The 23,616-nt window shown below is 66.7% G+C and overlaps 2 protein-coding genes across 4 annotated transcripts in view; one reads left to right on the top strand and one right to left on the bottom strand.

Annotated features, from left to right (window-relative positions):
- TRMT1 (tRNA methyltransferase 1) overlaps nt 1–3,879 on the top strand; it is an 8,488-nt gene extending 4,609 nt beyond the window's left edge. Inside the window, exons 11-16 of the mRNA XM_032677338.1 lie at nt 85–170; nt 2,429–2,537; nt 2,628–2,704; nt 2,796–2,915; nt 3,173–3,284; nt 3,776–3,879. Of these exons, the coding sequence (XP_032533229.1) occupies nt 85–170; nt 2,429–2,537; nt 2,628–2,704; nt 2,796–2,915; nt 3,173–3,284; nt 3,776–3,868 (597 nt within the window). The 3' untranslated portion in view covers nt 3,869–3,879. The remainder of the gene's footprint in view (nt 1–84; nt 171–2,428; nt 2,538–2,627; nt 2,705–2,795; nt 2,916–3,172; nt 3,285–3,775) is intronic.
- MAN2B1 (mannosidase alpha class 2B member 1) lies at nt 3,877–23,616 on the bottom strand. 3 transcript variants are annotated; one of them, XM_032677320.1, is made up of 24 exons: nt 23,474–23,616; nt 22,622–22,724; nt 20,490–20,663; nt 19,539–19,732; nt 18,593–18,725; nt 17,406–17,548; nt 16,804–16,920; nt 15,229–15,311; nt 14,350–14,470; nt 12,505–12,583; nt 12,300–12,409; nt 11,596–11,703; nt 11,402–11,518; nt 9,567–9,761; nt 9,315–9,412; nt 8,091–8,205; nt 7,881–7,999; nt 7,690–7,791; nt 7,500–7,587; nt 7,316–7,396; nt 6,178–6,375; nt 5,145–5,279; nt 4,115–4,217; nt 3,877–4,045 (listed from the first exon to the last, which is right to left on the bottom strand). In XM_032677320.1, the coding sequence occupies exons 1-24, from the start codon at nt 23,543–23,545 to the stop codon at nt 3,930–3,932; spliced, it is 2,904 nt and encodes a 967-aa protein (XP_032533211.1). In that variant the 5' UTR covers nt 23,546–23,616; the 3' UTR covers nt 3,877–3,929. The 3 variants fall into 3 exon arrangements, with proteins under 3 accessions (XP_032533211.1, XP_032533213.1, XP_032533212.1); XM_032677321.1 differs by having other exon boundaries at nt 3,891–4,045; nt 4,115–4,204; XM_032677322.1 differs by lacking the exons at nt 19,539–19,732; nt 20,490–20,663; nt 22,622–22,724; nt 23,474–23,616 and adding an exon at nt 19,412–19,491.

Genomic DNA, 23,616 nt, shown 5'->3' with positions numbered 1-23,616 from the left:
CCCCAGGGCTGGGTAGAGGGGGGGACACCCCCAAAATGTGGGGCTGGGGGTGACTGTGACCCTCCCACCCCCCCAAAAAACCAGGAGCTGGGGGACGTCCCCCTTTATTACACCCTGGACGGGCTGAGCAGCACCATCCGCAGCAACACCCCCTCCCTGCTGCAGCTCAGGTACAAAACCCCCCCAAAACCTACCCTGGGCACCCCAAAACTTACCCTGGGCACCCCAAAAACTATTCTGGGCACCCCCAAAACCCCCTCCCCTGCTGCAGCTCAGGCACAGGGACCCCAAAACCTGCCCTGGGCACCTGAAAACCCCACCCTGGGCACCCCAAAACCCCCCCCTTGCTGCAGCTCAGGTACAAAACCCCCCCAAAACCTACCCTGGGCACCCCTAAAACCCCCTCCCCTGCTGCATCTCAGGTACAGGGACCCCAAAACTCCACCCTGGGCACCCCAAAACCCCCCTCCCTGCTGTAGCTCAGATACAGGGACCCCAGAACCCCACCCTGGGCACCCCCAAAACCCCCTCCCCTGCTGCAGCTCAGGTCCAGGGACCCCAAAACCTGCCCTGGGCACCTGAAAACCCCACCCTGGGCACCCCAAAACCTACCCTGGGCACCCCAAAACCCCCTCCCTGCTGTAGCTCAGGTACAGGGACCCCAAAACCCCACCCTGGGCACCCCCAAAACCCCCTCCCCTGCTGCAGCTCAGGTCCAGGGACCCCAAAACCTGCCCTGGGCACCTGAAAACCCCACCCTGGGCACCCCAAAACCTACCCTGGGCACCCCAAAACCCCCTCCCTGCTGTAGCTCAGGTACAGGGACCCCAAAACCCCACCCTGGGCACCCCCAAAACCCCCTCCCCTGCTGCAGCTCAGGTCCAGGGACCCCAAAACCTGCCCTGGGCACCTGAAAACCCCACCCTGGGCACCCCAAAACCTACCCTGGGCACCCCAAAACCCCACCCTGGGCACCCCCAAAACCCCCTCCCCTGCTGCAGCTCAGGTACAGGGACCCCAAAACCCCACCCTGGGCACCCCAAAACCCTCCTCCCTGCTGTAGCTCAGATACAGGGACCCCAAAACCCCACCCTGGGCACCCCCAAAACCCCCTCCCCTGCTGCAGCTCAGGCACAGGGACCCCAAAACCTGCCCTGGGCACCTGAAAACCCCACCCTGGGCACCCCAAAACCTACCCTGGGCACCCCAAAACCCCACCCTGGGCACCCCCAAACTCCCCTCCCCTGCTGTAGCTGTAGCTCAGGTACAGGGACCCCAAAACCCCACCCTGGGCACCCCCAAAACCCCCTCCCCTGCTGCAGCTCAGGTCCGGGGACCCCAAAACCTGCCCTGGGCACCTGAAAACCCCACCCTGGGCACCCCAAAACCTACCCTGGGCACCCCAAAACCCCCTCCTTGCTGCAGCTCAGGTACAAAACCCCCCCAAAACCTACCCTGGGCACCCCTAAAACCCCCTCCCCTGCTGCATCTTAGGTACAGGGACCCCAAACCCCCACCCTGGGCACCCCCAAAACCCCCCTCCCTGCTGTAGCTCAGGTACAGGGACCCCAAAACCCCACCCTGGGCACCCCCAAAACCCCCTCCCCTGCTGCAGCTCAGGCACAGGGACCCCAAAACCTGCCCTGGGCACCTGAAAACCCCACCCTGGGCACCCCAAAACCTACCCTGGGCACCCCAAAACCCCACCCTGGGCACCCCCAAAACCCCCTCCCCTGCTGCAGCTCAGGTACAGGGACCCCAAAACCCCACCCTGGGCACCCCAAAACCCTTCTCCCTGCTGTAGCTCAGATACAGGGACCCCAAAACCCCCTCCCCTGCTGCAGCTCAGGCACAGGGACCCCAAAACCTGCCCTGGGCACCTGAAAACCCCACCCTGGGCACCCCAAAACCTACCCTGGGCACCCCAAAACCCCACCCTGGGCACCCCCAAAACCCCCTCCCCTGCTGCAGCTCAGGTACAGGGACCCCAAAACCCCACCCTGGGCACCCCAAAACCCTTCTCCCTGCTGTAGCTCAGACACAGGGACCCCAAAACCCCCTCCCCTGCTGCAGCTCAGGCACAGGGACCCCAAAACCTGCCCTGGGCACCTGAAAACCCCACCCTGGGCACCCCAAAACCTACCCTGGGCACCCCAAAACCCCCTCCTTGCTGCAGCTCAGGTACAAAACCCCCCCAAAACCTACCCTGGGCACCCCTAAAACCCCCTCCCCTGCTGCATCTTAGGTACAGGGACCCCAAACCCCCACCCTGGGCACCCCCAAAACCCCCTCCCCTGCTGCAGCTCAGGTACAGGGACCCCAAAACCCCACCCTGGGTACCCCAAAACCCCCCTCCCCTGCTGCAGCTTAGGTACAGGGACCCCAAAACCCCACCCTGGGCACCCCAAACCCCCCCCCGTGCCTGCAGGTCCGCCCTCCTCCACGCCGGGTTCCGGGTCTCTCTGTCCCACGCCTGTAAAAACGCCGTGAAAACCGACGCCCCCCCCGCGGTGCTCTGGGACATCATGCGCTGCTGGGTGAGGAGGGGGGGCTCTGGGACCCCTCGGGGACCTCCCCAAAATCCGGGCTAAGCTCAAACCCCCCCTCCCCACCCCCCTTTTCCCCAGGCCAAGCTGCACCCGGTGAAGCTGGAGCGGCTCCCGGACACGAGCCCAGCCGCCCGGATCCTCTCTGTGGAGCCCACGTAGGACCCCCCCAGACCCACCCCCTGAGCCCCCCTGAACCCCCTTGAGCCCCCTTTTAACCCCCCAAATCTCCTCTGTGCCCCCCCAAAGGCTCCAGGCTTCCTTCGCCCTCCGGGACGACGCCAATCCCAGCTCCCGCAAACGCGGCTTGAAGAGGTTCCCCGAAAACCCCGAAGCCTTTTGGGGTCCCAAGGCCAGAGCCAAGGCAGGGTGAGGGGCTGGGGGGGGCCCGGGGGGGCTGATTCGGGGGTTCAGCTCCCCCCTCTCATTCCCAAGTGGGATATTCCCCCTCTTTTTGCCAGGAGTTGGGATCAGATCCCCCTAAAAGCGGGGGAGGGACGAATCCCTCGCTCTGTGCTTTTTGGGGGGATCCCTAATTCTGTCCCCCTTTCCAGGGGAGACCCCCCCCAGCTCCCTCCCCTTTCCAGGGGGGGGGCCCAGCTCACGCTCCCCCCTCCCCTCCCCAGGGGGGGCATCTCCCCCTCCCTGCAGGAGAAGAGGAAGCGGCTCCAGAACAAGCGGACGGAGCGTCCGGACGGGGCCGAGCTCAAACAGTTCCCCTGCAAACGCTTCAAGGAGGTGAGGGGGGGCCCCAAAATATACCGGGGGGGGGCCCAAAATATCGGGGGGACCCTAAAATATCAGGGGGCCCAAAAAATATCGGGGTAGGAGTCCCAAAACACTGGGGAGGGGGCTGGAAACAAAGCGGGGAGGGGTCCAGGAACACGGGAGGGGAGTTTGGAATTGAGGGGAGGAGAATCTGGGAACAAGGAGGGGGGGTGAGGGATAAGAGTAGAGGGGGTTGGGAATAAGAGGGAGCTGTCTGGGAATTATGGGGAGGGGGTCTGGGAATATGGGGAGGGGGGAGTCTGGGAACACAGGGTGGGGGGGTCCAGGAACGTGGAGAGAGATCTGGGAAATTATGGGGAGGGGTCTGGTAATATTGGGGGGTGGGTCCAGAAATAAAGGGGGGGGGTCTGGGAACATGGGGGGGGGGTGTCATGGGGCAGGGGGTCATCACAGCCCCTCCCTCACACCCCCCTTCCCCCTCTTTCCCCCCCCCCCAACAGGGCACCTGCTCCCGGGGTGACCAGTGCTGTTACTCCCACGAGGACGGACCCCCACCCACCCCTCAGGCCCCCCCCGAGCCTGCCCCCCATTAAACAGCGTCTGACAAAACTCAGGGGGCTTTAATGCACTTTTTGGGGGGCTGGGGGGGGTGGCTCAGGGCCCCCCCGGCCCCGGGTAGCTCATGGTGACCTCGAAGGTCCGGATCTGCATCGGCTCCAGCGTCACCCGCCGCGGGTCCAGTTTGGGCACTGGGGGGGGCTTGGGGGTGCCTGGGAGGGAAAAGGGGGCGGTGGGGGGGGGCTGGGACACCCCCAGGACCCCCCCGGACCCCCTGGTACCTGTGGCTGTGGTCCAGAGCAGGCGGGACACGGATTCCAGGGGGATGTCCCCCCCCAGGGCCATCTCCCGCACGGCCGTGACGGTGAAGGCTGAGAACAGGGTCTGGGGGGGGCACAGCCCTCAGAGACCCCTCAGACTGACCCTGCACACCCCCCCAGCCCACCCCATGGCACAGGGGACTGGCAGGGACCACCCAAACCTGTCCCCCAAACTCCTGAACCCCCCCCATGTGTCAGAGATCCCCCCATCCCAAACCCAACCCAGGGGGAGTGTCAGGGACCACCCAAACCTGTCCCCTAAACTCCTGAACCCCCCCCATGTGTCAGAGACCCCCCCCATCCCAAACCCAACCCAGGGGGAGTGTCAGGGACCACCCAAACCTGTCCCCTAAACTCCTGAACCCCCCCCAGCCCAGCCCAGCCCAGTCCAGCCCATCCCACAGCAGACCCCCCTCATATGTCAGAGACTCCCCCTAAACCCAACCCAGTGACCCCCATTCCCATCCAGGACCCCAAGGACTGGCCCCAGGACCCCCAAAGCCAGCCCAGGACCCCAAGGACTGGCCCCAGGACCCCCAAAGCCAGCCCAGGACCCCCAAAGCCAGCCCAGGACCCCAAGGACTAGCCCCAGGACCCCCAAAGCCAGTCCAGGACCCCAAGGACTGGCCCCAGGACCCCCAAAGCCAGCCCAGGACCCCCAAAGCCAGCCCAGGACCCCAAGGACTAGCCCCAGGACCCCCAAAGCCAGCCCAGGACCCCAAGGACTAGCCCCAGGACCCCCAAAGCCAGCCCAGGACCACCAAAGCCAGCCCAGGACCCCAACGACTGGCCCCAGGACCCCCAAAGCCAGCCCAGGACCCCCAAAGCCAGCCCAGGACCCCAAGCACTGGCCCCAGGACCCCCAAAGCCAGTCCAGGACCCCCAAAGCCAGCCCAGGACCCCAAGCACTGGCCCCAGGACCCCCAAAGCCAGCCCAGGACCCCAGGCACTGGCCCCAGGACCCCCGTTGCCCCCCCCGGGCCCCTCTCACCGTGATGTCGAGGGTCTCTGTCCCCCCTCTCCCCCCGAGGTGCTCGAGGCGCAGCAGGAGGGTCCCGGCCCCCTCCCCCGGGGCCACGGTCAGCAGGTGGAGGTGGGGGGGCAGCGCCCGCCGGAGCCCTGAAAACTGGGAGAGAGACACCCCCCAAGCTCACCTGGGGCAGGTGAGGCCCCCCCAGAGCCCCCTCCCCACCTCACCTGGGGCAGGTGAGACCCTGCAGACCCCTCCCACCTTACAAGCCCCTGCAGACCCCTCTCCTCTCCCCCTGTCTCAGGTGACACCCCCCCCAGGCCCTGGGTCTCCCCTGTCTCAGGTGACCCCCCTCAGCCCCCTCCAGCCCCTCGTGTTTCCCGTGTCTCAGGTGACCCCCCCTCTGTCTCCCCTGTCTCAGGTGACCCCCCCAGCCCCTCCCCTGTCTCAGGTGACCCCCCCCCGTGTTTCCCGTGTCTCAGGTGACCCCCCTCCAGCCCCTCCCCTGTCTCAGGTGACCCCCCCGTGTTTCCCGTGTCTCAGGTGACCCCCCCCCCCCCAGCCCCTCCCCTGTCTCACGTGACCCCCTCTGTGTCTCCCCTGTCTCAGGTGACCCCCCCCCAGCCCCTCCCCTGTCTCAGGTGACCCCCCCCCGTGTTTCCCCTGTCTCAGGTGACCCCCCCCCAGCCCCTCCCCTGTCTCAGGTGACCCCCCCCATGTCTCCCCTCTCTCAGGTGACCCCCCCCCAGCCCCTCCCCTCTCTCAGGTGACCCCCCCCATGTCTCCCCTCTCTCAGGTGACCCCCCCCCATGTCTCCCCTCTCTCAGGTGACCCCCCCCAGCCCCTCCCCTGTCTCAGGTGACCCCCCCCATGTCTCCCCTCTCTCAGGTGACCCCCCCCCAGCCCCTCCCCTGTCTCAGGTGACCCCCCCCATGTCTCCCCTCTCTCAGGTGACCCCCCCCAGCCCCTCTCCTGTCTCAGGTGACACCCCCCAGCCCCTCCCCTGTCTCAGGTGACCCCCCCCAGCCCCTCCCCTGTCTCAGGTGACCCTCACCTGTCTCAGGTGAGGCCCGTCTCCCGCTGCCAGCACCAGGTGTGGGGGTGTCACCATCTCTTGTGCCCGCCCCCGGTGCCCGTCGGGCGCGGCCCCCGCGGGGTCCAGGAGCACCCGGTGCCTCCCCCGGACCACCAGGGGCTCGTCCAGGGCCTCCCCCACCCCCCGCTCGTCGTCGTGCAGGAGCCGCCGGTGCACCTGGGGGGGGACAGGTGAGGGGACAGGTGTGTCCCACCCCCCCTGGGAGGGGACAGGTGAGGGACCAGGTGTGTCCCACCCCCCTGGGAGGGGACAGGTGAGGGGCCAGGTGTGTCCCACCCACCACCAGTGCACCTGGGGGGGGACAGGTGAGGGGATAGGTGTGTCCCACCCCCCCTGGGAGGGGACAGGTGAGGTCCTAGGTGTGTCCCACCCCCCTGGGAGGAGACAGTGAGGGGACACATGTGTCCCACCCCCATGGGAAGGGACAGGTGAGGTCCCAGGTGTGTCCCACCCACCACCGGTGCACTTGGGGGGGACAGGTGAGGGGACAGGTGTGTCCCACCCCCCTGGGAGGAGACAGGTGAGGTCCCAGGTGTGTCCCACCCACCACCGGTGCACTTGGGGGGGGGACAGGTGAGGGGACAGGTGTGTCCCATCCCCCCTGGGAGGGGATAGGTGAGGTCCTAGGTGTGTCCCACCCCCCATGGGAGGGGACACGTGAGGAGACAGGTGTGTCCCACCCCCCTGGGAGGAGACAGGTGAGGTGCCAGGTGTGTCCCACCCACCACCAGTGCACTTGGGGGGGGGACAGGTGAGGGGACAGGTGTGTCCCACCCCCCATGGGAGGAGACAGGTGAGGGGACAGGTGTGTCCCACCCCCCATGGGAAGGGACAGGTGAGGTCCCAGGTGTGTCCCACCCACCACCGGTGTACCTGGGGGGGACAGGTGAGGGGACAGGTGTGTCCCACCCCCCATGGGAAGGGACAGGTGAGGTCCCAGGTGTGTCCCACCCACCACTGGTGTACCTGGGGGGGACAGGTGAGGGGACAGGTGTGTCCCACCCCCCCTGGGAGGGGACAGGTGAGCTCCCAGGTGTGTCCCACCCCCACTGAGGGGGGACAGGTGAGCTCCCAGGTGTGTCCCCCCCACCCTCACCATGAGCTCCAGGGCCCCATCCTGGACGCTGCTCCCGCCCTGGGAACGATCCGTGAGCACCGTGAGCTGCAGCTTCTCATCCTGGGGAGGGGGCAAAAGAGGGGAAAGAGGGAAAAGGGGGGGTCAGGTGTGAGGGTCCCAGGTGTGCTGAGCCCCCCCTTGCCCCCCCCAACCCCCCCAGTACCTGGATGAAGATCCGGGTGTTCACGGGATAATAATTCCCAGCCACCGGCTCCGTCTGGCTCAGGTTCCACGTGGGCCTGTAATCCCTCCTTGGGGGGGGGGAACAGGGGGTTTTTGTGGGGGTCCTGGGGTATTTCAGGATGGGGGGGGGGTCCTGTGGGTCCCCTGATCCCCCCCAAACCCCCCCAAACCTGCGCTCCAGGATCTGGCGCCCGTTGGAGTCAGTGAAGAACCTCCCGGCCGTGGCCAGCGGGGTCTGGAAGTGTGTGATGAGCTCCTTGCCCACGCCGTCCCTGGGGGGGGGGCAGGGGGGCTTAGGGGGTGTTGAGGGGTCTCAGGGGACATTGGGGGTCTCCGGGGGGGGTCGGGGGTCCCCTCTCACCCCACGGGGATGGGCCCCAGGGTCCACTCGAGCTCCAGGAAGGGCTGCCCCGGGCGCAGCCGCGCGACCTGGGAGCACCACGAGGAGAAGTTCTGGTGCAGCTCCTGCACCAGCGGCGTCTGGAGGTGGGGGGGGAGATGACAAGGGACACAATCAGCACCGAGAGAACCCCCCAAAAGCCGGGGGAAGCCCTCCAGGATCTCTCTGAACCTTGAGCAGGGCTGTGGAGACGCGTTTGGCCACGGGGACGGGCCCCGAGCTGGGCCGGAAGATGTAGGCGCCCGAGGCCTGGGGGCTCAGGGCGTCCCCGGCGCTGGCAGCGTACCTGGGGGGGCAAAGGGGGGTCAGCAGGGACCCCCCCACTGAGGGAAACCCCCCCAAAGCTCAGCAGGGACCCCCTCCCAGTGAGGGAAACCCCCCCAAAGCTCAGCAGGGACCCCTCCAGTGAGGGAAACCCCCCCTCCTCAGGGACCCCCCCCAAAGCTCAGCAGGGACCCCCCCAGTGAGGGAACCCCCCCCTCCTTAGGGACCTCCCAGTGAGGGAAACCCTCCCCTCCTCAGGGACCCCCCAAAGCTCAGCAGGGACCCCCCAAAACTAAGCAGGGACCCCCCCAGTGAGGGAAACCCTCCCCTCCTCAGGGACCCCCCAAAACTAAGCAGGGACCCCTCCAGTGAGGGAAACCCCCCCTCCTCAGGGACCCCCCAAAACTAAGCAGGGACGCCCCCCCAGTGAGGGAAACCCCCCTCCAGTGAGGGAAACCCTCCCCTCCTCAGGGACCCCCCCCAAAACTATGCAGGGACCCCCCAAGTGAGGAAAACCCCCCCAAAGCTCAGCAGGGACCCCCCCAGTGAGGGAAACCCCCCCAAAGCTCAGCAGGGACCCCCCCAGTGAGGGAAACCCTCCCCTCCTCAGGGACCCCCCACAAAACTAAGCAGGGACCCCTCCAGCGAGGGAAACCCCCCCTCCTCCTCAGGGACCTCCTAGTGAGGGAAACCCCCCCAAAGCGCAGCAAGGACCCCTCCAGTGAGGGAAACCCTCCCCTCCTCAGGGACCCCCCAAAACTAAGCAAGGATCCCCCCCCCAGTGAGGGAAACCCCCCCTCCAGTGAGGGAAACCCTCCCCTCCTCAGGGACCCCCCCCAAAACTATGCAGGGACCCCCTCAGTGAGGGAAACCCCCTCAAAGCTCAGCAGGGACCCCCCCAGTGAGGGAAACCTCAGCAGGGCCCCCCCAGTGAGGGAAACCCCCCCAAAGCTCAGCAGGGACCCCCAAAGAGAGGGAAACCCCCCCTAAGCTCAGCAGGGACCCCCCAGTGAGGGAAACCCCCCCCTCCTCCTCAGGGACCTCCCAGTGAGGGAAACCCTCCCCTCCTCAGGGACCCCCCAGAGCTCAGCAGGGCCCCCCCAGTGAGGGTCTGGGCCCCCCCAGTCTCACCAGTAGAAGTTCTGGAGGACGGGCAGGGAGACCCCCCCGTGCCGGTTCTGGATCTCCCGCAGGAGCCCCGTGTGGGGGTCGAACACGACCCTCAGGTGCTGGGGGGGGGGACACACAGCGCTGGGTCACCCCCCAGTCCTCCCAGTTCCCCCCCCAGAACTGGTTTAACCGGGACCCGTGACTCCCCAGCCCAGGGATCGCCCCCACACCCCCAAAATGTGCCCCCTCCTCCTTTTTTGGGGGGGTCTTTACCTCATTCTGGATCTCCAGCGGCCCCGACTCCTCCGAGGTCCATTTTGGGGGGTCCTGGGGGCCCCCCCGGCTCCGCTGCCGGACCCTGAAGGTGCTGAACCCCAGGGGGGGGGCCTGGGCCTGGAACAGCAGCTCCCCCCGGGCCCCCCCGGCCCTGCCCCGCAGCCAGCGGGTCACCCCCGACACCGGGACCACCTTGGGGACACACGGGGGGGGTCAGGGGGGTCGGGGGGGGTCTGGGCTCAAATTTTGGGGCAGGGGGTGGCCCTGGGGGGGTCTGGGCTCCCCTGGATGGGCAGGGGGTGGCTCTGGGGGGTCTGGGCTCACCTGGTAGGGCAGGGGGTGGCTCTGGGCTCACCTTTTGGGGCAGGGGGTGGCCCAGGGGGGTCTGGGCTCACCTTTAGGGGCAGGGGGTGGCTCTGCGGGGTCTGGGCTCCCCTGGCTGGGCAGGGGGTGACCCTGAGGGGGTCTGGGCTCACCTGGCTGGGCAGGGGGTAGCCCTGAGGGGGTCTGGGCTCCCCTGACTGGGCAGGGGGTGGCCCTGGGGGAGGTCTGGGCTCACCTGGCTGGGCAGGGGGTGACCCTGAGGGGGTCTGGGCTCACCTGGCTGGGCAGGGGGTAGCCCTGAGGGGGTCTGGGCTCACCTGGCTGGGCAGGGGGTGGCCCTGGGGGGGGTCTGGGCTCCCCTGGCTGGGCAGGGGGTGGCCCTGGGGGGTCTGGGCTCACCTGGCTGGGCAAGGGGTGGTTCTGGGGGGTCTGGGCTCACCTGGCTGGGCAGGGGGTGGCTCTGGGGGTCTGGGCTCACCTGGCTGGGCAAGGGGTGGTTCTGGGGGGTCTGGGCTCCCCTGGCTGGGCAGGGGGTGGCCCTGGGGGGTCTGGGCTCACCTGGCTGGGCAAGGGGTGGTTCTGGGGGGTCTGGGCTCACCTGGCTGGGCAGGGGGTGGCTCTGGGGGTCTGGGCTCACCTCTCAGGGCAGGGGGTGACCCTGGAGGGGTCTGGGTTCCCCTAGCTGGGCAGGGGGTGGTCCTGGGGGGTCTGGGTTCACCTTTTGGGGCAGGGCGTGGCCCTGGGGGGGGTCTGGGCTCACCTGGCAGGGTAGGGGGTGACCCTGGGGGGGTCTGGGCTCACCTCTCAGGGCAGGGGGTGGCCCTGAGGGGGTCTGGGCTCACCTGGCTGGGCAGGGGGTGGCCCTGGGGGGGGGGCTGGGCTCACCTGGCTGGGCAGGGGGTGGCCCTGGGGGAGGTCTGGGCTCACCTGGCAGGGTAGGGGGTGACCCTGCTGGGGTCTGGGCTCACCTTTAGGGGCAGGGGGTGGCTCTGGGGGGTCTGGGCTCCCCTGACTGGGCAGGGGGTGGCCCTGGGGGGGGGTCTGGGCTCACCTCTCAGGGCAGGGGGTGGCCCTGGGGGGGGTCTGGGCTCACCTGGCTGGGCAGGGGGTGGCCCTGAGGGGGTCTGGGCTCACCTGGCTGGGCAGGGGGTGGCCCTGGGGGAGGTCTGGGCTCACCTGGCTGGGCAGGGGGTGACCCTGAGGGGGTCTGGGCTCACCTCTCAGGGCAGGGGGTGGCCCTGGGGGGGTCTGGGCTCACCTGGCTGGGCAGGGGGTGGCCCTGGGGGGGGATCTGGGCTCCCCTGGCTGGGCAGGGCGTGGCCCTGGGGGGGGTCTGGGCTCACCTCTCAGGGCAGGGGGTGGCCCTGAGGGGGTCTGGGCTCACCTGGCTGGGCAGGGGGTGGCCCTGAGGGGGTCTGGGCTCACCTCTCAGGGCAGGGGGTGACCCTGGAGGGGTCTGGGCTCACCTGGCTGGGCAGGGGGTGGCCCTGGGGGGGGTCTGGGCTCACCTGGCTGGGCAGGGGGTGGCCCTGGGGGTCGGTCACCTCGTAGCACGTCCCGTTGACCGGGAGCCTCACGGGCCACGACACGCGGCGGGCGAGGGGGTTGTAGAGGACCACGGTAAACTGGGGGGGGTCAGGGTGGGGGGGTCAGGCCCGGGAGGACCCCACAGCCCCCCCTGGGGCTCCCCCCGGGTGCTCACGTGGGTGGAGGTCTCGGTGAGGGGGCACACGCTGACGTTGAGGGCGTCGCAGAACACGGGGGGGTCCTTGGAGCCCCCCAGGAGGGACAGAGCGTTGCCCACCAGGACCTGTCGGGATGGGGGGGGATTGGGAATGACGGGGGTGGTTGCTGGGTCACCCCCTCCAGCCCCCCCTCATGCTCCCAAACCCCCCCCCCCAGGCTCAGGGTCTCTTGAACCCCCCCCGGACCATTTCACCCCATTAACGCGAAGCTGGTTGACCTCCCCACGGCGTTCCCTGAACTTGTGCCCCCCCCAGCCCTTCCCTGTGCCCCCCCAAAACAGGAGAGGGGGTCGCTGGGTCACCCCCCAACCCCTCCCACACCCCCCAAATCCCCCAGTCTCAGGGTCTCCCTGCACCAGTTCATCCCTCTCAACACCAGTTCCCCCCATTAACACAATGCCAGCTGAACCCTCCCAACCTTGTACCCCCTCAAACCCCCCCCGTGACCCCCAAAACAGGGTCGCTGGGTCACCCCCCAACCCCTCCCACACCCCCCAAACCCCCCCAGTCTCAGGGTCTCGTCACCACCACCCCCCCCAACACCAGTTTCCCCCCCATTAACACCAGTTCCCCCCATTAACATGACACCGCCTGACCCCCCCCGACCTTGTGCCCCCTCAAACCCCCCCGCAGCCCCCCCAGAGAGGGGTGGGGGTCCCACCTGGCATCTCCCCCAGCCCCCCGAGAGCCGCCGGGCGTAGTCGTCGGCCACGTGCTGCCGCTCGGTGCCGGTCACGGCGTCGTGGTGCTGGGCCACGGCCACGGCCTCGCCTGGGGGGGGGGGGTCACATGGGGTTTGGGGGTGTCCTGTGTCACCCGGGGGGCGGTCTGGGGGGGCCTGGGGGGTCCCCTCGAAGGGTACTCACGGAGCTCAGAGCTGTCCCCGCAGCCGTGGGGACCCTCCCGGGCCGCTGGGCCGGCCAGGGCCTCGAGCTGGCTACAGACCTGGGGGGGGAAAGAGGGGTTTGGGGGGGACACAGAGGGGTTTGGGGGGACACAGAGGGGTTTGGGGGGGCAACAGAGGGGTTTGGGGGGGACACAGAGGGGTTTGGGGGGGCAACAGAGGGGTTTGGGGGGGCACAATGGAGTTTGGGGGGGCAACAGAGGGGTTTGGGGGGGCATGGTGGAGTTTGGGGGGGCACAGAGGGGTTTGGGGGGGCACAATGGAGTTTGGGGGGGCAACAGAGGGGTTTGGGGGGGCACAGAGGGGTTTGGGGGGACACAGAGGGGTTTGGGGGAGCACAGAGGGGTTTGGGGGGGCAACAGAGGGGTTTGGGGGACACAGAGGGGTTTGGGGGGGACACAGAGGGGTTTGGGGGGGACACAGAGGGGTTTGGGGGGGCATGGTGGAGTTTGAGGGAGCACAGAGGGGTTTGGGGGGGCAACAGAGGGGTTTGGGGGGGCAACAGAGGGGTTTGGGGGGGCATGGTGGAGTTTGGGGGGGCACAGAGGGGTTTGGGGGGGCACAATGGAGTTTGGGGGGGCAACAGAGGGGTTTGGGGGGGCAACAGAGGGGTTTGGGGGGGCATGGTGGAGTTTGAGGGAGCACAGAGGGGTTTGGGGGGGCAACAGAGGGGTTTGGGGGGGCAACAGAGGGGTTTGGGGGGGCATGGTGGAGTTTGAGGGAGCACAGAGGGGTTTGGGGGGGCACAATGGAGTTTGGGGGGGCAACAGAGGGGTTTGGGGGGGCAACAGAGGGGTTTGGGGGGGCAACAGAGGGGTTTGGGAGGGCACAGAGGGGTTTGGGGGGGCAACAGAGGGGTTTGGGGGGACACAGAGGGGTTGGGGGGGGCAACAGAAGGGTTTGGGGGGGCACAGAGGGGTTTGGGGGTCCCTGGGGCCCAGGAGGGGCTCCCTCAATACTTGGGAGGGGATCCCTGGCACCCAGAAAGGGATTCCCAATGCCCAGAGAGGACCCCCAATCCCTGGGAGGGGCTGCCCACAGCATGGGGGGGGCCCGGACGCCCAGGAGGGGATCCCCAATACCTGGAATGGGGTCCTTGGTGCCCAGGGGGGGTCCCCCATCCCAGGGGTGTCCCCCATTCCAGGGGTTATCCCTCATTCCAGGGTTTATCCCCCATTCCAGGGGGTGCCCCCCATTTCCGGGGGCTGTTCCCCCTCCCAAGGGTGTCCCCCATTCCCCGGAGTGATTCCCATTCCCAGGGGTTATCCCTCATTCCAGGGGTTATCCCCCATTCCCGGGGGTTATCCCCCATTCCCGGGGATTGTCCCCCATTCCCGGGGATCGTCCCCCATTCCCAGGGATTGTCCCCCATTCCTGGGGATTGTCCCCCATTCCCAGGGATTGTCCCCCATTCCAGGGGTGTCCCCCATTCCCGGGGATTGTCCCCCATTCCAGGCTGTGTCCCCAATTCCGGGGGTTATCCCCCATTCCCGGGGATCGTCCCCCATTCCTGGGGGTTATCCCCCATTCCAGGGGGTGTCCCCCATTCCCGGGGATTGTCCCCCATTCCAGGGGTGTCCCCCATTCCCAAGGATTGTCCCCCATTCCCGGGGGTGTCCCCCATTCCCAGGGATTGTCCCCCATTCCCGGGGTGTCCCCCATTCCCGGGGATTGTCCCCCATTCCAGGCTGTGTCCCCAATTCCGGGGGTTATCCCCCATTCCCAAGGATTGTCCCCCATTCCCGGGGGTGTCCCCCATTCCCGGGGATTGTCCCCCATTCCCTGGGATTGTCCCCCCGTGTCCCACCTGCAGGAAGCCCAGGCTGAGCCTCTCGTAGCCCTTGAGGGCCGGGCGGCTGGAGAAGAACCCGGCCCAGAACTGGTGGGGCCCGTCCGAGTAGGGCAGGAAATCGTCCGTCTTCAGGGGCCTGGGGGACACGGGGGGACACCTGGGACACACCTGGGGCACACCTGGGGCACACCTGTGACACACCTGGGACACCTGGGGTACACCTGGGGCACACCTGGGACACACCTGGGACACCTGGGGTACACCTGGGGCACACCTGGGGCACCTGGGGCACACCTGGGGCACACCTGGGGCACACCTGGGGCACCTGGGGTACACCTGGGACACCTGGGGCACACCTGGATCACACCTGTGACACACCTGTGACACACCTGTGACACCTGGGGTACACCTGGGACACCTGGGTCACACCTGTGACACCTTGGGTCATACCTGTCCCACCTGGGGCACACCTGTGACACACCTGTCACACCTGGGGCACACCTGGGACACCTGGGGCACACCTGTGACACCTGAATCATACCTGGGTCACACCTGGGACACCTGGGGCACACCTGGGGCACCCCTGTCCCACCTGGGTCACACCTGGGTCACACCTGTGACACCTGGGGCACACCTATGACACACCTGTCACATCTGGGTCACACCTGTCCCACCTGTGACACACCTGGGTCACACTTGGGTCACACCTGTCCCACCTGTGACACACCTGTCCCACCTGAGTCCCACCTGAGTCACACCTGGGTCATGCCTGTGATACACCTGTGACACTTGGGTCCCACCTGGGTCACATCTGTGACACACCTGTCCCACCTGGGTCCCACCTGGGTCCCACCCGGGTCCCACCTGGGTCCCACCTGTCCCCCCGTCCCTCACCAGGTGAGGTTGGCTCGGTGCAGCTCCCGCAGGTAACAGGACGGGGTCGAGTACAGGGCGTGGACGCGGCTCCCGTTGGATTGCTGGGATGGGGGGCACGGGGGGTCATTGGGGGGTCATGGGGGGGGACGGGGAGGGAAAGGGGGAGAAGGGAAGGGGGAGGGAAAGGGGGAGAGAAAGGGGAGGGAAAGGGGGAGAGGGAAAGGGGGAGAAGGGAAGGGGGAGAAGGGAAGGGGGAGAAGGGAAGGGGGAGAAGGGAAGGGGGAGAAGGAAAGGGGGAGGGAAAGGGGGAGGGAAAGGGGGAGAAGGGAAGGGGGAGGGAAAGGGGGAGAGAAAGGGGAGGGAAAGGGGGAGAGGGAAAGGGGGAGAAGGGAAGGGGGAGAAGGGAAGGGGGAGAAGGGAAGGGGGAGGGAAAGGGGGAGGGAAAGGGGGAGGGAAAGGGGGAGGGAAAGGGGGAGAGGGAAAGGGGGAGAAGGGAAGGGGGAGAAGGGAAGGGGGAGGGAAAGGGGGAGGGAAAGGGGGGGGAAAGGGGGAGGGAAAGGGGGAACAAGTGGGGGACAAGAGGGACAAAGGGGGGGGATTAAGGGGAGGCACCCCCCCAAAATGCGGGGTTCGGGTGGGCTGGGGGGCACAGGAGGGCACAGGGGGGACCCTCACCCGGGCATTGATGTGGGTGATGAGCTTGTCCAGGTTCCTGACCCACAGGGAAGGGGTTTGGGGGGACACAGGGAAGCAGAGGGGGGGCACAGGGGGGACCCTCACCTGGGCAATGAAGGTGTCCAGGTTCTGGAACCACAGGGCTGGGGTTTGGGGGGGCACAGGGAAGCAGAGGGGGGGCACAGGGGGGACCCTCACCCGGGCGTTGATGTGGGTGACGAGCTTGTCCAGGTTCCTGACCCACAGGGAAGGGGTTTGGGGGGGCACAGGGGGGACACGGGGGGGCATAGGGGGGGCACAGGGGGGACCCTCACCAAAGCAATGAAGGTGTCCAGGTTCTGGAACCCCAGGGATGGGGTTTGGGGGGGCACAGGGAAGCACAGGGGGAGCACAGGGGGGACCCTCACCAAAGCAATGAAGGTGTCCAGGTTCTGGAACCCCAGGAATGGGGTTTGGGGGGGCACAGGGAAGCACAGGGGGAGCACAGGGGGGACCCTCACTCGAGCAATGAAGGTGTCCAGGTTCTGGAACCCCAGGGATGGGGTTTAGGGGGGCACAGGGAAGCACAGGGGGGACCCTCACCAAAGCAATGAAGGTGTCCAGGTTCTGGAACCCCAGGAATGGGGTTTGGGGGGGCACAGGGAAGCACAGGGGGAGCACAGGGGGGACCCTCACCAAAGCAATGAAGGTGTCCAGGTTCTGGAACCCCAGGGATGGGGTTTGGGGGCACAGGGGGGCACAGGGGGGACCCTCACCCGAGCAATGAAGGTGTCCAGGTTCTGGAACCCCAGGGCTGGGGTTTGGGGGGCACAGGGGGGCACAGGGGGGACCCTCACCCGAGCAATGAAGGTGTCCAGGTTCTGGAACCCCAGGGCTGGGGTTTGGGGGGCACAGGAGGGGCACAGGGGGGACCCTCACCCGGGCATTGACGTGGGCGATGAGCTTGTCCAGGTTCTTGAACCAAAGGTGGGCGTTCTCGTAGTGGAAGTCGGAGCCCATGGTCATGATGATGTGGTTGGTCCGGTACAGCTTGGCCTGGGGGAGGACACGGCTCAGGACCCCCACCCTGGGCAGGGCAGGGACCCCCAGGACCTTCACCTGGGGGGCCCCTTTCCCTCCCCCTTTCCCCTCCCCTTTCCCTCCTCTTTCCCTCCCCTTCTCCCCCTTTCCCTCCCCACAGAGCCCTGGGAACCCCATCCCAGAGGGGAGAACACCACAGGACCCCCATCTCAGGGGGACAGGGACCCCCAGGCCCCTCACCTGGGGGGGCAGGGACCCCCAGGACCCCCACAGAAAGGGGAGGGAAAGGGCAGGGAAAGGGGGGGGGGGAAAGGGAAAGAAAGGGGGAGAAGGAAAGGAGAAGGAAAGGAGAAGGAAAGGGAGAAAAAGGAGAAGGCGACTCTTCCCCACAGAGCCCTGGGAACCCCATCCCAGCGGGGAGAACACCACAGGACCCCCATCTCGAGGGAACGGGGACCCCCAGGCCCCTCCCCTGGGGGTCTGAGCCCCCCCAGCCCCACCTGGGCGGTCGCTGCCCGCAGGAAGGACGAGACCACCTCGTCCACGTTGCGCTCGGGGCCGTCCCCGTCCACCACGGGGGGGTCTGAGCAGAGCTGGTCCCAGCACAGCCCCGGGGGGGGGTCGTACACGTTGGGCAGGATCCCTGGGGACACGAGTGTCACCCCCTGGGGACAGGGCAGGACCCCCAGAGACAGGGCAGGACCCCTGGGGACACGAGTGTCACCCGCTGGGCACAGGGCAGGACCCCTGGGGACAGGACAGGATCCCTGGGGACAGGGCAGGACCCCTGGGGACACGAGTGTCACCCCCTGGGGACAGGGCAGGACCCCTCGGGACAGGCCAGGACCCCTGGGGACACGAGTATCACCCCCTGGGGACAGGGCAGGACCCCCGGGGACAGGGCAGGACCCCTGGGGACACGAGTGTCACCCCCTGGGGACAGGGCAGGACCCCCGGGGACAGGACAGGACCCCTGGGGACAGGGAAGGACCCCTGGGGACACGAGTGTCACCCCCTGGGGACAGGGCAGGACCCCTGGGGACAGGACAGGATCCCTGGGGACACGAGTGTCACCCCCTGGGGACAGGACAGGACCCCCGGGGACAGGACAGGATCCCTGGGGACACGAGTGTCACCCCCTGGGGACAGGGCAGGACCCCTCGGGACAGGACAGGATCCCTGGGGACAGGGCAGGATCCCTGGTGACACGAGTGTCACCCCCTGGGGACAGGGCAGGACCCCTCGGGACAGGACAGGACCCCTGGGGACACGAGTGTCACCCCCTGGGGACAGGGTAGGACCCCCGGGGACAGGACAGGACCCCTGGGGACACGAGTGTCACCCCCTGGGGACAGGGCAGGACCCCCGGGGACAGAGTGGACATGGACTGGGGGGGGAACCCCAGGAGGGGAGGGGGTTTTGGGGGGTCCCAGGTTGTCAGCAGTGGCAGGGGAGGGATGGAGACAGGGCAGGTTTGGGGGTCTTGGGGGTCCCAGGGCAGGTTTGGAGGTCCCGGGGAAGGTTTAGGGGTCCTGGGGGTCCCAGGGAAGGTTTGGGGATCCCAGGGCAGGTTTGGGGGTCCCGGGGCAGGTTTGGAGGTCCCGGGGAAGGTTTAGGGGTCCTGGGGGTCCCAGGGAAGGTTTGGGGATCCCAGGGCAGGTTTGGGGGGTCCCGGGGGTGCCCTGACCGGTGAAGATGTCGGCGTTGGGGGGGTCCAGGCTCGGGCTCCCCCTCCAGAGCAGCTCCAGCTCCTGGCACTGTGCCCGGGCCACCTTGTCCTGGTGGTCCACGCGGCCCAGGAAGACCCCGTCGTACCCCATCTGGGGGGGGGACACGGGGGGGGGTCACTGGGGGTCCCACACACTGGGGGGGGGGCAGAGAGAGGGGTGGGGAGGGTCCCCTGGGGAGTTTGGGGGTGTCCACAGGGAGGGTGGGGGGGCAGCGAGGGGTTTGAGGCCACAGAGGGAGGGTCGGGGGGATGCACAGGGAATGTTTGGGGGGTCCCTGGGGGGGAGGTTTGGGGGTTCAGGGGGGAAGGGTTGGGGGTTCAGGGGGGAAGGGTTGGGGGTTCAGGGGGGACTTGGGGGTTCAGGGGGAGTTTTGGGGGTCCCTGGGGGGGTTTGAGGGTCCCCACCTGAGCCAACTCTGCCGCCATCTCCTGGGAGCAGCCGAAGGGATCGATCTGCCAGGGGGGGCTCAGGGAGGGTTTGGGGGCTCAGGGAAGGTTTGGGGGTTCAGGGAGGGTTTGGGGGTTCAGGGAGGGTTTGGGGGTTCAGGGGGAGGTTTGGGGGTCCATAGGAGGGTTTTGGGGTCCCCACCTGAGCCAACTCAGCCGCCATCTCACGGGAGTGGCCGAAAGGGTCGATCTGGCAGGGGGGGCTCAGGGAGGGTTTGGGGGTTCAGGGGGAGTTTTAGGGGTTCAGAGGGAATTTTGGGGGCTCAGAGGGAATTTTGGGGCTTCGGGGGGAGTTTTGAGGGTCCCTAGGAGGGTTTTGGGGGTCCCCACCCGAGCGAGCTCAGCCGCCATCTCGCGGGAGTGGCCGAAGGGGTCGATCTGCCGGGGGGGGCTCAGGGAGGGTTTGGGGGTTCAGGGGGAGTTTTAGGGGTTCAGAGGGAGTTTTGGGGGTCCCCACCTGAGCGAGCTCAGCCGCCATCTCGCGGGAGTGGCCGAAGGGGTCGATCTGCCAGCCCACCCGGGGGGTCCCGCAGGGCCCGAAGTGGCGGCGCAGGAAGCGCCGGCCCAGCCCCATCTGCTCCAGGGTCCCCCCGTAGTGGGTCGTGGCCTCGTCGCTCATGCACCAGCCCCCCCCCACGAACTCCAGCCGCCCTGGGTTGGGGGGGGGGGGGGTGTCAGCACCCCAAAATCCCTCGAGGGGCTCCCCAAGAGGCAGCCCCACCCCCTTACGGGGTCGCTGGGACCCCTCGGAGGTGCAGCCCCCCCCTGCACCCTCCCATGGTCACACAGACCCCACAGACCCCCCCGAATGTCCCTGTGCACACCCCCAGTGCTCCCCCCAGGTCCTTTCGCGCCCCCAGGACCCCCAAGAAACATCCCAGTGCCCCCCCCCCTTGTCCTTCCCAGTAGGACCTCGGCACTCACAGTGACCCCTCCCATCCTCCCAGTGACCCCTCCCATCCTCCCAGTGACCCCTCCCAGTGACCCCTCCCATCCTCCCAGTGACCCCTCCCATCCTCCCAGGGGATTCTCCCAGTGACCCCTCCCATCCTCCCAGTGACCCCTCCCAGTGACCCCACCCATCCTCCCAGTGACCCCTCCCATCCTCCCAGGGGATTCTCCCAGTGACCCCTCCCATCCTCCCAGTCTCCCCTCCCAGTGACCCCACCCATCCTCCCAGTGACCCCTCCCATCCTCCCAGTCTCCCCTCCCAGTGATCCCTCCCATCCTCCCAGTGACCTCTCCCAGTGACCCCACCCATCCTCCCAGTGACCCCTCCCATCCTCCCAGGGGATTCTCCCAGTGACCCCTCCCATCCTCCCAGTCCCTCCCAGTGATCCCTCCCATCCTCCCAGTGACCCCTCCCATCCTCCCAGTGACCCCTCCCATCCTCCCAGTCCCTCCGTACCCTGCTGGACGAGGTCCCTGACCCTGCTCCGGGTGTCCTCGTCCTGCTGTCCCCACCAGAGGGACAGAAAAGCCACCTCGGCGTAGACGAAGCGCCGGGCGGGGTCGGCCCCGAGCTCGGCCACCACCGAGTCCAGGATGTACTGAACCCCCGCGTGCTGCTCCCTGTTCCGCACTGGGGGGGGACGAGGGGGGATGAAAAATAAAAATACGGGGGTTTTTTAATGTATTTTATAATTTTTTTATATCTATATTTTTATATTTATATAAAAATATAATTTTTATATTTTACCTTTATATTTTCTTTATTTTGCATTTATACATTTATGCATCTATATTAATATAAATATTTATATTTATTTATATTTATATTTTTATTATACCGTGAAGTTGTACGATATCCAAGTTCCAAAAAACTGGACTTTTGAGTATCAGGGTCATTTCTAAAGAACTTTTAAAAGTTCTTAAGAATTAAAATCTTTTGGGGCTGTTTTGTACACAGGGGTTTATTTTCCCTCTTTGGGCTAAGGACAAAGGAAGATCCATCATCTTTGACACGGGACACCTTTATCCCTCATTGGAATAAAGAGAAAGCCCCTTTTCAGAGAAAAGAAACCTTTTTAGGCACAAATGAATGTATTAAAGTTATCTGGAAAAGGGGGGGATTTTGTCAAACTATGAAATGGATAAGATGTAACCCCAAAGAGTCTTTTTTTCCCTGTAAATTCGGTGAAAGAAAGACCCGAATAAATTCTTCCTCGTTTCTTTGTTCCCTGAGTTTCTGCTGTTCCTTCTAAATTTAAAAGAGGGATTTTTTCCCGGGGGGGGGGGGGAAAATCACAGGGTCATCACAAAGCATTTGGGGGGGGGGGGGGTCACCCCAAAGCAGGGGGACACAGGGGGGTCACCCCAAAGCGCTGGGGGGACAGGAGGGTGGCACAGGAACACCCCTGGGGACACCCCACAGAGGACAATGGGGTGGGGGTCACTCCAAGGCACCTGGAGATGGAGGGAGGGAGGCACTGGGTGACCCCAAAGAGCTGGGATGGCTCAGGGGGGCACAGGGACATCCCTGGGGACACAGGGGGGTCACCCCAAAGAGCCAGGATGGCTCAGGGGGGCACAGGGACATCCCTGGGGACACAGAGGGGTCACCCCAAAGTGTTGGGGGGACAGGAGGGTGGCCTGGGGACACCCCACAGGGGACATTGGGGTGGGGGTCACTCCAAGGCACCTGGGGATGGAGAGGGGGGGCACTGGGTGACCCCAAAGAGTCAAGATGGCCAGGAGGGGGGCACAGGGACATCCCTGGGGACACAGGGGGGTCACCTCAAAGCGCTGGGGGGACAGGAGGGGGGCACAGGGACACCCCTGGGGACACAGGGGACACTTGGGGGGTCACTCCGAGGCACCTGGGGATGGAGGGAGGGGGACACCGGGTCACCCCAAAGAGCCAGGATGGTTCAGGGGGGCACAGGGACATCCCTGGGGACACAGGGGGGTCACCCCAAAGTGTTGGGGGGACAGGAGGGTGGCCCGGGGACACCCCACAGGGGACACTGGGGTGGGGGTCACTCTAAGGCACCTGGGGATGGAGAGGGGGGGCACTGAGTGACCCCAAAGAGTCAAGATGGCCAGGAGGGGGGCACAGGGACATCCCTGGGGACACAGAGGGGTCACCCCAAAGAGCCAGGATGGTTCAGGGGGGCACAGGGACATCCCTGGGGACACAGGGGGGTCACCCCAAAGTGTTGGGGGCACAGGAGGGTGGCCCGGGGACACCCCTGGGGACACAGGGGACACTTGGGGGGTCACTCTGAGGCACCTGGGGATGGAGGGAGGGGGGCACTGGGTCACCCCAAAGAGCCAGGATGGCTCAGGGGGGCACAGGGACATCCCTGGGGACACAGGGGGGGTCACCCCAAAGAGCCAGGATGGTTCAGGGGGGCACAGGGACATCCCTGGGGACACAGGGAGGTCACCCCAGAGCACGGGGGGGGGGGTGTGTGTGTGCAGGACAGGGGCACAGGGACATCTGTGGGGACACCCAGGGGACAATGGGGGGGTCATGCCACAGCACAGGGGGAGCAGGAGGGTGGCCCAGGGACACCCAGGTGACCCGTCCTCCCCCACCTCCATAGTAATACTGGTCCACGGTTTTGAGCCACCCGACGTCGTCGTGGGAATGCGGCACCAGGTGAACGTTCAGCAGCCCGGGCCGGGTGGGGGGGCACGACTGGGAGAGGAAAAGGGGTCCGGGGGGGCTCAGAGGGAGTTCCCCCCCAGCCCCTCAGTGCCCCCAGTCCATCCCAATGCCCCCAGTTCCCGTTTCCTCAGGATGTTCTGGTGCCCCCTTCCTCGGCCCCTCTCAGTGCCCCCAGCCCCTCCCATTTCCCCCAGTTCCCCTTTCCTCAGGACACTTCGTTACCCCCGGGCCCCTCCCACTTCACCCAGTTCCCCTTTCCCCAACCCCTCCCAGTTCCCCCCCAGTCCCTCCAGTTCCCCTTTCCCCAGGACACTTCGGTTACCCCCGGGCCCCTTCCGGTGACCCCAGTCCCTCCTGTTTCTCTTAGTTCCCGTTTCCCCAGGACACTCTGGTTCCCCTCCAGTTCTCCCAGTGTCCATTTTCCCAGGACACTCTGGTTCCCCCCCAGTTCTCCCAGTGTCCATTTTCCCAGGACACTCCGGTTCCCCCCCGGCCCCTCCCGGAGCCGCCCCGGTGCCCACCCCCTCCCAGTGTCCCCCGTCCCTCCCAGTTTCCGTTTCCCCAGGACACTCCGGTCCCGGTCCGGTTGCCCCTCAGCCCCTTCCAGTGCCCTGGCACCCTCCCCCGGTGCCCCCCAACCCCTTCCAGTGCCCCCAGTCCACCCCAGTTCCCCCAGTCCCTCCCAGTTCCCGCTTCCCCAGGACACTCCGGTCCCGCTCCCGTCGCCTCTCAGCCCCTCCCGGTGCCCTGTCACCCCTCTCAGCCGCCCCCGGTCCCACCTGGTACCCGCAGCCCGCGGCCGCCGCCGCCCCGAGCAGGAGCAGGAGCAGCAGCAGCGGCGCCGCGGCCATGACACTCCCCGCTCACGTGACCGCCCGTTCACATGACCCGGGGGGGCACCTGGGGCCTGGCCCCACCCCCT

Source organism: Chiroxiphia lanceolata, unplaced genomic scaffold, assembly GCF_009829145.1.
Source record: "Chiroxiphia lanceolata isolate bChiLan1 unplaced genomic scaffold, bChiLan1.pri scaffold_49_arrow_ctg1, whole genome shotgun sequence".
NCBI lineage: Eukaryota > Metazoa > Chordata > Aves > Passeriformes > Pipridae > Chiroxiphia > Chiroxiphia lanceolata.
The sequence above is the reverse complement of the archived record's forward strand: the minus strand, read 5'-3'. Positions and strand labels throughout refer to the sequence as shown.

Bases quoted from the DNA above. Each gene is read 5' to 3' on its own strand.
- MAN2B1 (XM_032677320.1), bottom strand. From the start codon at position 23,545: ATGGCCGCGGCGCCGCTGCTGCTGCTCCTGCTCCTGCTCGGGGCGGCG. The intron at 20,664-22,621 runs GTGGGGGAGGAC...GTCCCCCCCCAG, and splicing joins GGACCAGTATTACTATGGAG to TGCGGAACAGGGAGCAGCAC. The intron at 9,413-9,566 runs GTAAAGACCCCC...CCCCCCCCCCAG, and splicing joins CGCTGGAGATCCAGAATGAG to CACCTGAGGGTCGTGTTCGA.